The sequence below is a fragment of the Mercenaria mercenaria genome, chromosome 13, assembly GCF_021730395.1.
Source record: "Mercenaria mercenaria strain notata chromosome 13, MADL_Memer_1, whole genome shotgun sequence".
NCBI lineage: Eukaryota > Metazoa > Mollusca > Bivalvia > Venerida > Veneridae > Mercenaria > Mercenaria mercenaria.
The window spans coordinates 35,286,414-35,300,131 of NC_069373.1; the positions used below are offsets into that span (position 1 = coordinate 35,286,414).

At 34.9% G+C, this 13,718-nt stretch overlaps 1 protein-coding gene across 2 annotated transcripts in view; it reads left to right on the plus strand.

Moving 5' to 3' along the window:
- LOC123528869 (universal stress protein Sll1388-like) overlaps positions 1 to 13,718 on the plus strand; it is a 48,612-nt gene that overhangs the window by 26,330 nt on the left and 8,564 nt on the right. For both annotated transcript variants that reach the window (XM_053521538.1, XM_045308915.2), the window contains one exon: positions 13,389 to 13,495. In XM_053521538.1, the coding sequence (XP_053377513.1) occupies positions 13,389 to 13,495 (107 nt within the window). The remainder of the gene's footprint in view (positions 1 to 13,388; positions 13,496 to 13,718) is intronic.

The following is a 13,718-nucleotide window of genomic DNA, read 5'->3' on the forward strand; positions in this document are numbered from 1 at the left end:
AGTTTGCAGATTTTTACGAAAGATCTGAGTGTAATTTTTCAGCTATAATTGGTTTGTTAAACTGCCCATGTGTGGCCAAATCCATAAAGCATCTCAGAAAAGTTTTAACCTTACATTTTTTTTTCAACTTTACGGTAAAGAAAGTGCAATGAGCGGGATTTTCCAGAAACAAGTTGCATCCTTCATAACTTGTTTAAATAATAGTAAAAGTTGATCTTCACCCGATATTGCATTGTACTGAAACTCCTTACGCAAATCGCGTCGAGAAATCACATTTTAGCTCAACCCTAAATATATATAGTTGTGACGTTTCTGTTTTACGGAGATTAATTTATTTTTTGGGTTTCCATTATATCCAAAAAGTAATTATGTTTCATTTAGTATAGCAGGCCCATTAAAACCTATATGTTTTCAAATGGAATGACTAAGTAGTGTGTTCTTTATTCACAAAAAATAGGCCGGGTTCACACATGTATGAACACAAGATAAAGTAATTTAATCCTATGTATAAATAAGCGCATCGTCTTTTAATCAGTACGAAAGTATCGATCTCTCATAGGGAGACACGAAAATGTAATATCACATGCACAGAAAAACAAAATAGCGTTGTTGCGCATGTGATATGAAATTATTGTTTTATCATTAAATCTATATTTATAGTCCTTTCCATTGTTCTAGATGTAGTCACATGTTCAACGATAAAAAATCGTATTTTCTCGAAGGCGGAGCCAAACACTCATATTGACCTCCAGCTGTGACGTCCACACGTTATTACGTTTAAACAATGCGACGTCGTATACAATTAACCACGAAAGATGACCTAAGGCTGCAGACATTTGTATCTAATGTTTATACTTATGAGAAGGCTGGATTTGATAATAAAACAATTGTCGTTTTTATGTGTGGTCGATATGTGGATTTATCGACCTGTTAAAGCGATATCAAGTCGATAAATTTGCTCGAGGTTGATATTGCTTTTATCAGGCTGATAAATCCACATATGAGCCAAGCCATGAGAAAACCAACATTGTCTATTGCTATTAGTTTTTAGTTTATACAAATTTGTTTTAGCTCGATTGTGATGAAAGCTTCAAGCTTATTGTAACCACTCTCGAGTCCACTTCCTGGAAAAATCAGTACTGGTGTCATATGAGAAGTCATGGTCGTGACCCCAGTGGGGCTCGAACCCACGACCTCTGGATTGAGGGGTCAACACCTTATCCACTAGACCACCGCTCCCTATTGCGATTAGAGAAACCGTTAGCAAACAGCATGGATCCTGACCAGACTGGGCGGATGTTGGTTTTCTCATGGCGCGGCTCATATCGACCTCACCAAAAGGCAATTATTGTATAATATCACATGCGCAGAAATTGAAAATAACGATTTTGCGCACGAGATATAAAAACGCTTATGATACATTATTCAAGTTAAACTAATGGGAAAAGTGCATTGGACATTGTGTGGGGTATAATAATTTAACATCTGAATTGCACACATTTGTAATCCATGCTTTAAAATGTTCATTTTAAAAACAAAAAAGTTAACATTGTGTGAATAGTTGTATAAGCATATAGCAAAAGCATAGTTCGTAGTCCGACCGGACCAGTTTTTTTTAATTCTGTGTTAAAAAAGATATGCTAGTATTATTCAAATATAAAAGAAAGAGAAATCAAAAAGTAAATGATCTAAAAACAAAAATAACGTTAGCAGTAAATTGTTAACATGAAAGTTCATTGCTATCACTACCCTCCCATTTATTCGTATTAGATATTTACCGTTTTTAGCTCATCTGATTTTTTGAAAAAAAATGATGAGTTATTGTCATCACTTGAGCGGTTGTCAGCGTCGGCGTCGGCGTTGCCTGGTTAAGTTTTATGTTTAGGTCAGCTTTTCTCCTAAACTATCAAAGCTATTGCTTTGAAACTTGGAATACTTGTTCACCATCATAAGCTGACCCTGTATAGCAAGAAACATAACTCCATCTTGCTTTTTGCAAGATTTATGGCCCCTTTTGTACTTAGAAAATATCAGATTTCTTGGTTAAGTTTTATGTTTAGGTCAACTTTTCTCCTAAACTATCAAAGCTATTGCTTTGAAACTTGGAATACGTGTTCACCATCATAAGCAGACCCTGTACATCAAGAAACATAACTCCATCTTGCTTTTTGCAAGATTTATTGCCCCTTTTGGACTTAGAAAATCAGTTTTCTTGGTTAAGTTTTATGTTTAGGTCAGCTTTTATCCTAAACTATCAAAGCTATTGCTTTAAAACTTGCAACACTTGTTCACCATCATAAGTTGACCCTGTATAGCAAGAAACATAACTCCGTCCTGCTTTTTGCAAGATTTATGGCCCCTTTTGGACTTAGAAAATATCAGATTTCTTGGTTAAGTTTTATGTTTAGGTCAACTTTTTCTCTTAAACTATCAAAGCTATTGCTTTGAAACTTGCAACACTTGTTCACCATCATAAGCTGACCCTGTACAGCAAGCAACATAACTCCATCCTGCTTTTTGCAATAATTATTGCCCCTTTTGGACTTAGAAAAAGCATTTTCTTGGTTGAGTATTATGTTTAAGTCAACTTTTCTCATAAACTATCAAAGCTATTGCTTTAAAACTTGCAACAGTTTTTCACCATCATAAGTGGACACTGTACATCAAGAAACATAACTCTATCCTGCTTTTTGCAAGAATGATGGCCCTTTTTAGACTTAGAAAATCATGGGTAGGACAATATTTCTATTACACAAAAAAAATCAGATGAGCGTCAGCACCCGCAAGGCGGTGCTCTTGTTTATTGTTTTGTTTTAAACAGACTGAGCGGACATGTTTCGGGGTGTGTGTGTGGGTGGGGGGGTGGGGGGTGGGGGGTCCGGGTTCGAAACTTTGCGACCGATCTTTCATATTTTATACTCCAGTTCATTCATTTCTACAACTTACTGTACCTCCGGGTATCATCTCCATACAAAATCACCCGGTTTTGTTTGAAGCTAAATCATATGATTTATCATTTGAGCAACATTTTGTGATATTTTGTTTTCAGTTTTCTTGTATTTCAGGAACAAAGACCTATTACATAGAGTTATACCTCTTCTGGAAATGTTTACTTTGATATTTTTTATGAAATTTTGTAATTGCCTCCCTTTAATATGAAAAAAAATGTATAAAGTGGACTATGTTTTTAGATTTTGATATAATTTATTAGTTTATTTAGTTTTATATTCAAATTTGAATACTTCAACAACCTGAAACAAATGGCAAGTATGAAAACAGCGCATAGCTTCGTAGTTCATCTATTTTCGATCTATCTTGGTTGCGCAACCGAGAAAGGCAAAAGGAGTATAATAATAATTTCATAAACTTACATTTCTAGTTAATTTTCGCAAAATGTGTACTTACCAATGCAAATCTTTGACAACCTTAATATAAGAGTGTTTATATTCATATGTTCCCTAAGACAAGATATTTTCATTAAATTAAAACTTTATATGCTAAAACGCTATCTTGGTCGGGCAACCAAATTTTATAAATACTTCCAGTGCACGGTATAGACCCCTTCGCCTTATGTCACATCGTTAGGTGTGAAATAACGACGTACATTTAACTAGCCTGTCCAGTTCTGTTGAAAGTATCCTGCAAACTGCTATCTCGTGTCTGTCCGGTACACAAAATGACACATCGACTGTCGAACGTATTACTTCTTTGATTGAGTGTGATTCAAATATCTTGTTATTTTAGGTCTTCGCTTATGTCAAGTGCAATACTTCATCAAACATACGTATCATCAATATCAAATACTTTGCTTCTACTTTTGTAATAATGAAATAAAATACACATAATGGCCTTGATAAAGATGACGGTATCACCATTCGTAATTATATTAGCCTTCCGTCCGTAAGTTTCCGGTGGTTTCCGTACAATCGGAATCGACTATTTCCGTGGTTTGGGCCGGGCCGGGTTTTATTAATAACCCCGGCTACCTCTTTCTACGAGAGTTTCTTGAATGGATCAGCTATTAACTGTATTCTCAAATAAGTAAGCTGGAGTTATCGTTCTTCATTTAAACGAGAATGGACCCAGCTAACAAAATATGAAGACATGAAATTATGTATATGAATAAGCATAAAGCAGAATGTAGAAATCGTTGCTCTCTTGACATTACACAAGTACTTAATGACATTACAGTGTATGCATGTAATAACTCTAATAAAAACAGTTGATTAACAATGAGAGAACGTATTTGCTAACATTTAACTAGTCTCCAATAGCCCAAATCAAGTAAATGACTACCAGTTCTCTTTTGGCACTTGGCGTTAGAAAAAATACTTTGAAAAATTATCATGAAGCTATACATAAGATACTAAGGATTTTGGCATTTAAAGCATTAATTGGTTTACTTATATCCATATATAAGTGATCTAAATTGCAACATGTAGCATGCGTTTGTCATCAACAATAAAGCACTTTACCAAATGCAATAATAGTTGTCATTAATCATAAAGCGTTATTTTTGCATAAATAATCTTCCATAACTATCAGCTCATCTTTATTGTCTGTAGCATTTCTGGGCCATTTGAAGGAATTTTATGAATGGGTCCACTCCTGTTCACTGTGAAGAAATTGTTTACACATTGATTTTCATACAATTTGAAATGAAAAAAAGTTACACACAAAAATAGTCAAGTTTAACAGTCTGTGCTTTGGAATGAGTCTGATGAAATACGCTTATTCTGCGTAGGTTATTAGACCTTTATATGTAGCTGGAAGAGTCAAATAAAAAAACAACAACCCTGCAATAACTGTTTGTTAATACAGAATGCTACCACACTACAAGAGCAATATTGATCACCTGGAACATCGAGAACATGCTGCAGATTTAGTTTTGGCCATTTATAGTATAATTGATACACTACATGTTTATGGAATAGCTCAGGAGTTTATTTTGGTGTATAGTATTATTTGCTATTTTAGCTGTTAGAGATCTGATAATGTCAGCTTCTGTAAGGGAGAATGCTCAGTCCCTGGGTGAGGCAGTTATGATCTCCGTGACAATATGATAAAAGACATTGTGCCTGAAGTTATTTTGTTCTCAATCTCTGATTCAAGTGGGGAAGTTGGCAGTTACTTGCAGAGAACAGGTTACAAGAATTAGTGTAGAATCCAGGAACTCTGATTCAACTAACTGCCACAGTGTTACAAAACTGAAATACTGTTGAAAAATTGCAATAAACTGAAAACAAACAAATAAACAAGTCAGCATCTATTTGATTAACCAATTCCTTAAAACTGGGTCTTCTATTGTTAGTAAAAATCTTTTTTTCTAATGTTCTGAAAATGTGAAATTAAACGAAAATATCATGAAAGTTTTATTAGAATACAACAACAAATACCAGTAACATAAAAGTTGCAACTTAGATATCTAAATGGAAAATACTCCATCAAGGTGAACAGTTGGCTTTCATTTTGTTTCTTGTTGAAATGTTTATTCCATGTGGGAATTGTCAAATTTTGCATTTCCTGACTTACGGAGTTACATACTTTACCTTCCTGTAGTTTCTCTCTTATTCCTTCAGTATTTAAATTTTTACAGGTATGTTTCTCCCAGGGCAAGGTATATTATAAGACTTTGGCACCGTATAATACATAACAGTTTATATTCCTAGTTACCATAATTGTTGTTGGGTTCTTGGCAATTGCATAGCTTTCTGATCAATCTGACTAAAGTACATCTCCTATTACGCTACGCGTAGGATCTGACAACGAGCTATTGATGGCCTCGTTCTGACAACCCTTCCGCTAGCCAATCAAAAGCTAACTTACAACATTCTGCAAGCTTTTAAAAGCCTTGGTTTTTGATAACAACAATTTTTATGTCGAAAGATGTCAGGTAGCAGGTTAGCTCAGTCGGTAGGGCACTTGCTCTGTAAGCGAGAGGTCCTGGGTTCGAGCCCTGGATTAACTGCAAATTTTTCTTACTCTTTGACATTCGAACAAGTTCTCTGATTGGTTCAAACAAAAATAGATTTGCGAAAATAAAAATAGCAATATTGGAAATCCAAAATATACAGAATACGAATGTGAATGGGTCGTTTCTCAGATCTTCATTTAGAAGATCAAGTACTTTAGTTAGATTGGCTTTCTGATCATCTTGATGGGACTTGTATTATAATTATTAGATCGTGCATGAACGTGATGAAGATTGGTCATAATGAAGACTATATATTATGTTGTATTGCTACCATGACCACTTCTGTGTAAGGGTCCTAAAAACATTGAAAAAAAAACACGTTGCAATAGCTTGGCCCAGTCAAACAGAGTCTGCTAATATTTTGCTTGGTTAAGTCTTCATTGCTTCCAACTTGTTACAGATATTATTGTTATTTCTTGAAATAAATAAATTACTACAAAACCAGAAGACAATTACAAATAAAACAACATCCCCACATGAATATGTCTTTTTTCAGGGGGTTTTCTGCACTTACTTAGATAGGCATTTTAAATTTGTCCAAAATTGAGGTTAATTATAGCCAATTCCGTTCTTGTTTGTGATGATTTCTAATCTGTCTCATCCATGTTCATGATCAGGTAACATTCTCGTCATGGTATTATGCACATTGTTGATACAGATAGCTGTTTTATACCATCATAAAATTAATTTGTTAATTTTTTGGCGTCCCATAATTCACAGTAGAATGAATCTGAAATAAAGCTGAAATATTTAAAATTTGAACTGGAAAATAATAAACTTGAGGAACAACATGTCAAACACCGAGTCAAGTTTAACTAAATTTAATCTACCCGTTTCGGTATTTACCATATTAACCTTCATCATATTTAAAATATGAATAGTATGCTAGTTTACAGGCCATCATTGTCTATGACTGCATGCAGCGCTTTCAGGAAACAGTTCTGTCTAAATCTGGGCATATTTTGCTTTTTGATCAATTCATTGATTGGTAGTAATCCTTGTTACATAGAAGACTTATTAATGTATCTTTAAGGTATTGGACCCGTAATAGAGTATCTCCTTTTTGAAGAGTATTCAATTTCTTTCATAAACCTACTTCGACTGTAATTTTCATGGGGGCGTAGGTTCAAACCCCACTGGGACCAATTTTTTTTTTTCTCTGTTTTCCTTTTTTTCTGGTAAATTTTTACTTCTTTCAAAACTAATTATGCATGTATTGTACAAAAGTGGAAAATTTTCATTTTATAAGCGATTTTTTGCTGTTCAATGTGAATTTACCTCTGAATCAGGAGGGGTAGAGTTACACATCTTTAAAAATTCTGAGTTAGGTGCGGTAAAAAGTTCTCTATTTTGCCTTCATTCTTTAGATTACATATTGTGGAAGAAATGCAGGTAGGTTTTACTATTGCCCCAAGGTTATTTTTGAATGAAGTGAGCAAAATTCAAAGCAGACCCACAGGATTCGACCTTAATTTGTCAATGTTGGAGTTAGAATTCTGTCTCATTAAATCTGTTTACTTGAAGCACCCTAGAAAAAATTATTTTTACAGTTTTACTTTGTGTTTTATAATTGTTTAGCAATAGTTTGATGTTTCTTTTATCAAAATTAATGCTGTAATGAATTCTCTGCAGACGTTTTAGATAGTGGCCATCACACTGAATTTTGTCTCTTCTTGGGCGTGAGGAAATACCATACATTATATAAAAAACAGCAAGGTAAAAGTTGTTTAAAATTTGCAACACAGTGTAAAACATGGTCAGCTTTAAGAATATACCAAGCAAATGCCATTTTTAGCTCATCTGATTTTTTAAAAAAAAAATGATGAGTTATTGTCATCACTTGAGCGGTTGTCGGCGTCGGCGTCTGCGTTGGCGTTGCCTGGTTAAGTTTTATGTTTAGGTCAGCTTTTCTCCTAAACTATAAAAGCTATTGCTTTGAAATTTGGAATACTTGTTCACCATCATAAGCTGACCCTGTATAGCAAGAAACATAACTCCATCTTGCTTTTTGCAAGATTTATGGCCCCTTTTGTACTTAGAAAATATCAGATTTCTTGGTTAAGTTTTATGTTTAGGTCAACTTTTCTCCTAAACTATCAAAGCTATTGCTTTGAAACTTGGAATACTTGTTCACCATCATAAGTTGACCCTGTACATCAAGAAACATAACTCCATCTTGCTTTTTGCAAGAATTATTGCCCCTTTTGGACTTAGAAAATCAGTTTTCTTGGTTAAGTTTTATGTTTAGGTCAGCTTTTATCCTAAACTATCAAAGCTATTGCTTTAAAACTTGCAACACTTGTTCACCATCATAAGCTGACCCTGTACAGCAAGAAACATAACTCCATCCTGCTTTTTTCAAGATTTATGGCCCCTTTTGGACTTAGAAAATATCAGATTTCTTGGTTAAGTTTTATGTTTAGGTCAACTTTTTCTGTTAAACTATCAAAGCTATTGCTTTAAAACTTGCAGCTCTTGTTTACCATCATAAGCTGACCCTGTACAGCAAGCAACATAACTCCATCCTGCTTTTTGCAATAATTATTGCCCCTTTTGGACTTAGAAAAAGCATTTTCTTGGTTGAATATTATGTTTAAGTCAAGTTTTCTCATAAACTATCAAAGCTATTGCTTTAAAACTTGCAACAGTTTTTCACCATCATAAGTGGACACTGTACATCAAGAAACATAACTCTATCCTGCTTTTTGCAAGAGTGATGGCCCTTTTTAGACTTAGAAAATCATGGGTAGGACAATATTTCTATTATACAAAAAAAAATCAGATGAGCGTTAGCACCCGCAAGGCGGTGCTCTTGTTTAAACATTACTATTAGGGGTCCAATACCTTAAGCTTGATAGTAATTTTGCTATTATCATTTATATATTTAATGCTTTGTGTGATTACCTTTTCACAAAATTTGCATAATCTACTTTAGGTGTTTCTTTATCAGATTATGTCAAAAGCAAAACAAGATCACTGACAATTATATTTGAACAGAAAAGTATCTGATAACTAAAGGGCCTTTTGGTTACATATAACAACTTAATACAGTCTATGTGAAAACGTAACAGAGATGTAACTTGAACAGAATTGTAGTAAATAAGTTTTAGAAACTTTCAACAGGCATTGATACATTTTCTGAAAAAAAAACCCTGATTAAATGTAACATCCAGCTAATTGTTTCATAATGTGAAATGATATAAAAGATTTATAATTTCCTATTAAATCATTTTATAAGGGTTTCACCTCTAGATTTACTTGTAAATCAAATTATTATGCCCCCCTTCGAAGAAGGAGGGTAATATTGTTTTGCAGATGTTGGTCGGTCGGTCTGTCGGTATGTAGACCAATTGGTTTCCGGATAATAACTCAAAAACGCTTGAGCCTAGGATCATGAAACTTAATAGGGAGGTTGGTCATGACCAGCAGATGACCCCTATTTTGAAGTCAGTCTGTCAAAGGTCAGGGTCACAGTGACCTGGACACTTAAACAGTTTCCGGATGATAACTCAAGAATGCTTGGGCCTAGGATCATGAAAGTTGATAGAGAGGTTGATCATGACCAGCAGATGACCCCTATTGATTTTGAGGTCAGTAGGTAAAAGGTCAAGGTCACAGTGACCCGGAACAGTTACACGGTTTCCGGATGATAACTCAAGAACGCTTGTGCCTAGGATCAGGAAACTTGATAGGGAGGTTGGTCATGACCAGCAGATGACTTCTATTGATTTTGAGGTCAGTAGGTCAAAGGTCAAGGTCACAGTGACCCGAAACAGTCATACGGTTTCTGGATGAGAACTCAGGAACTCTTAGACCTAGGATCATGAAATTTGATACGGAGGTTGGTCATGACAAGCAGATGACCCCTATTGATTTTGAGGCCAGTAGGTCAAAGGCAAGGTCGCTGTGACCCAGAACAGTTAAACGGTTTCCGGATGATATCTCAAGAACGCTTGTGCCTAGGATCCTGAAACTTGATAGGGAGGTTGGTCATGACCAGCAGATGACTCTTATTGACTTTGAGTTCAAAGGTCAAGGTCAAAGTGACTTGGAACAGTTAAATGGTTTCCAGACAATAACTTGAAAATACTTGGGCCTAGGATCACGAAACTTGATAGGGAGGACCAGCAGATGACCCCTATTGATTTTAAGGTCAGTAAGTTGAAGGTCAAGGTCAGAGTGACTCAGAACTGTTAAACCATTTCAGGACGATAACTTGAGAACGCTTGGGCTTAGGATCACAAAACTTAATAGGGAAATAGGGAGGTTGATCATGACCAGCAGATGGCCCCAATTAATTTTGAGGTCAGTAGGTCAAAGGTCAAGGTCACATTGACCCAGAATAATAGAACTTATGTACATTTACCTAATAATTTCTGTTCCTTGTGCAGCTACTAAATGCATCAAGGGAGGTATTTCGTGTTCTACAAGCTCTTGTTCAAAGTTTACAAAATACAGCAGAACCAGGCATACACCTGTATTCAACAGACACTGTGTTTAGCAGCCACCAGATTAGGTTGGTCTCTTTGCTGGCTGTTTAAAACAAGTTTGTTTGTACATTCATTCCTTAGTTAGTGTAAGCAATGTGTTTTGTTAAGTTTTGTGGTATTAAACTCTGCTCACTTTTAGTATGTAGAAAATAATCTTCTTTGTAAATCACAAGGTAAAAAAGGATATATATATATATTATATATATAACTTAAGCTGTTCTCTGAAAATGACTGTAAATACTAGTAGATATTTTTTTTTTTTTTTTAGATATTTATATTTTAAAGAAGTTGCCTATTTTAACAGTATCAGTTACAATGTTGATCAGTAGATAACTTGTTGTAAAGTTATATTTACTTGTGATATTTGACACTGACACAATTACATTCTAATTACAATTTTTGAAATTATACCTGGGTACATTGCAGACTTTCTGCATTTTGTAGCCAGTTTTAGTTAAAGTATGATCTTTTCCTTCTCTGTGTGTAAGTCATAATGTCTTTGTCCTATCTCAAATTAACTATTAACCTTGCATGTATAATCTGAGAGCTGTATATGTTGGGAGATTTGGTTTGTACTTCTATATAATCAGCGCATGTTACTTTAGAATACGAAGTACACCTTTATAATGCATGCCAGTAGCATATAAGACTGACAGAATGTTATATTGGGCTTGTAATATATACCAGTTTTTGCAATAAGATGTGAATGCTGAATAAAACTGGCTGGCAGATGCATGTTTGTTTAGTTTGATGTGAATCAAGGCCTGCACCTGAAATTTGCATGTTTCTCTGTTGCTATGTTTAGCAAAAATTTAAAATGGAAAGTGAGAATTGTAGAGATGGTACCTGAAAATTCAAATTGCTTCTGATATTATTTTCTGTTGAAAACTTAATACTGGAGTACCTCTATTGTATAACGGTTTAACTTTCATACTTCATTTTTCATGCTGAAAGGCAGTATTTAATCCGAAAATTTGGTCCTACTTGGAAAAGTGAAGCCAGTGACAGATAACTCTTCTAAGACTATTTAGTTATGTTAACAAAGTACGCATAGATTCGGATGTGTTTCCCATAAATATAGTTTACTTCAAGATCTATGAATAATCATTCAAACAAAAAAAAGTTGAGCATTATCTTTCATTTTCGAACATAATTCATTACTGTCGATAATTTACAGGTATGGTACGATCATAGGAAAGAAAACATTATCCATGAGAAAAAATATAAATAGACTATAAGAATTTTACGACATCGAATCCCTCAGCATTTTACAAAATTCATTTGCCAAGAATAATCAAGGCCCCAAAATGTACAAGTTGAAAACAGAGCGATATAAAAATGTATATTCTATCTGCTGGTCACACCAAAACCATACCAAAAACTGTGCCGAAAGAAGTTATTTCACTTTTTATGACACGTACCTTGTGTTTACAAATGTACCTAATTTGCATATTGACCGGGGCCTGCGGAATCGCATTTACCTTGCTGAATTTACCGTTACAGAAACTTCTGTTAATATAATGTAGATGGTCATTAGTGTAAATAAAATGGTTGTGTTACTTAAAAAAAAATGACAATCACCTTTCTTTAGGTAATCCATCAAAATAACGAAGCCGGTTTTGCTGTCAAAAGTTCCCGTATTTACTGAACGGTGCTATGTTAAAATATTGCTAGCGTGAGATAAGCGATATGCGCTTCAGTTTTACACTTGATTTGTTGTTGTTGTCGTTGAATACGTGGCCTTAGGTACCATCTCTAAGAATTGTGTATATTTAATGTCTCAAAAAATTTAGCCAAACAATTCTTTATTACGATGACGGTAAACAAACTTCATGACTGTAAACAAACTTCGTTTAAAGCTCAACCTTAATATGTTGTACAATTATATGAGACAGTGACCTTGTATGCCTGGGTGATGACCTGCCACTCTACTATATTGAATGCTAATTGTCCAAAATATGTCCTAATTTTATGGGTTATGTGATTAAAAGTAAGGGGCATAGTTTGAAGTACAGTCACATTAATTTCTACCTCAATGATAGTGATGACAGTTTGATATTTTTGTCTGTTTTATTTTTGTAGGGTCTAGTATAACTCTGACACAATTATAGGTCATATTGCGGACATTCCAGCTGCCCTTCCTGACACAATTATAGGTCATATTGCGGACATTCCAGCTGCCCCTCCTGACACAATTATAGGTCATATTGCGGACATTCCAACTGCCCCTCCTGGCATTATTTCTTCATAGATGAGCTGAGCTGAGTAGAACCGCTGTCCTTCAAGTTAGCTGTATGGCTTCCTCAGTGAATTGAAGTAACTCAGCCATGGAGGCATCTTCAGTTCGAAGTAACTTTATTTTTAGTGTCAAAGGTTTATTTTGACCCATTTTGATTATTAAATGGTAGAGCATAAATTGAAATAAAATATTCCTGACAGTAGGGTACCTACCTTTAAGGCCAAAAGGTTTGGACTCGTGTCTTAATAATAAAGCAGAAAATAGATATCTTTTTCAGGGTCAAAATGGGCAGATGTCCTTGATCTGTCATCCAGTCTTCACAGTTTTAATACTTGCCTTGGACATCTCTGAAACTACTGGCCAGTATTACACCAAATTTTGTCAGTAGCATTCTGGCATTTTTGTTCTGCTGGACAGTCTTTCTTGTCTGGGTCATATCTAATCAATGATATTTCAGAATGATTTTTTTCTTACTAAACACAGTTCCTATGATTCTGTGTGCCATGAGTCATGCAGTAAGCCAGGCGAGCAAGTCAGCGTCTTAATGGCAGGCCTTGTTTATGACAGGCCAGAAGCAGACCTTTGGCTTTCAGACTGACCTTTGTGTTTGGGTAAAATATGGATTAAGTACATTTGAATGTATATATTTCTACTTATATAATGTATATACACATGTTTATTACAGCAATGGTGATGGCTGATGTTACTGTGATCACAGAGATGTTGGAGGAGGAAGAGAAGAGAGTGAAGAAATTTCTCGAGTCACTCGGTCAAAAACTCAAGGATAAAAAGGTATTCTAGTATGTAACTGCTGGTACTGTAAATTTTAATGGTAAGAGTACTGGTAGATTCCCAGAAGCACAGAATACAGGAAAAACATTGCAAAGTAGACTTCTGTGGTGGACAGATATAGCAAATTTATTGCTTCATAAAAACCCCAAAAAACTACAGTTTAATTATATGCAAGATACAAAAAAATGAGGATGGGGTAGAACAAGGGGGATGTGGATGTTTA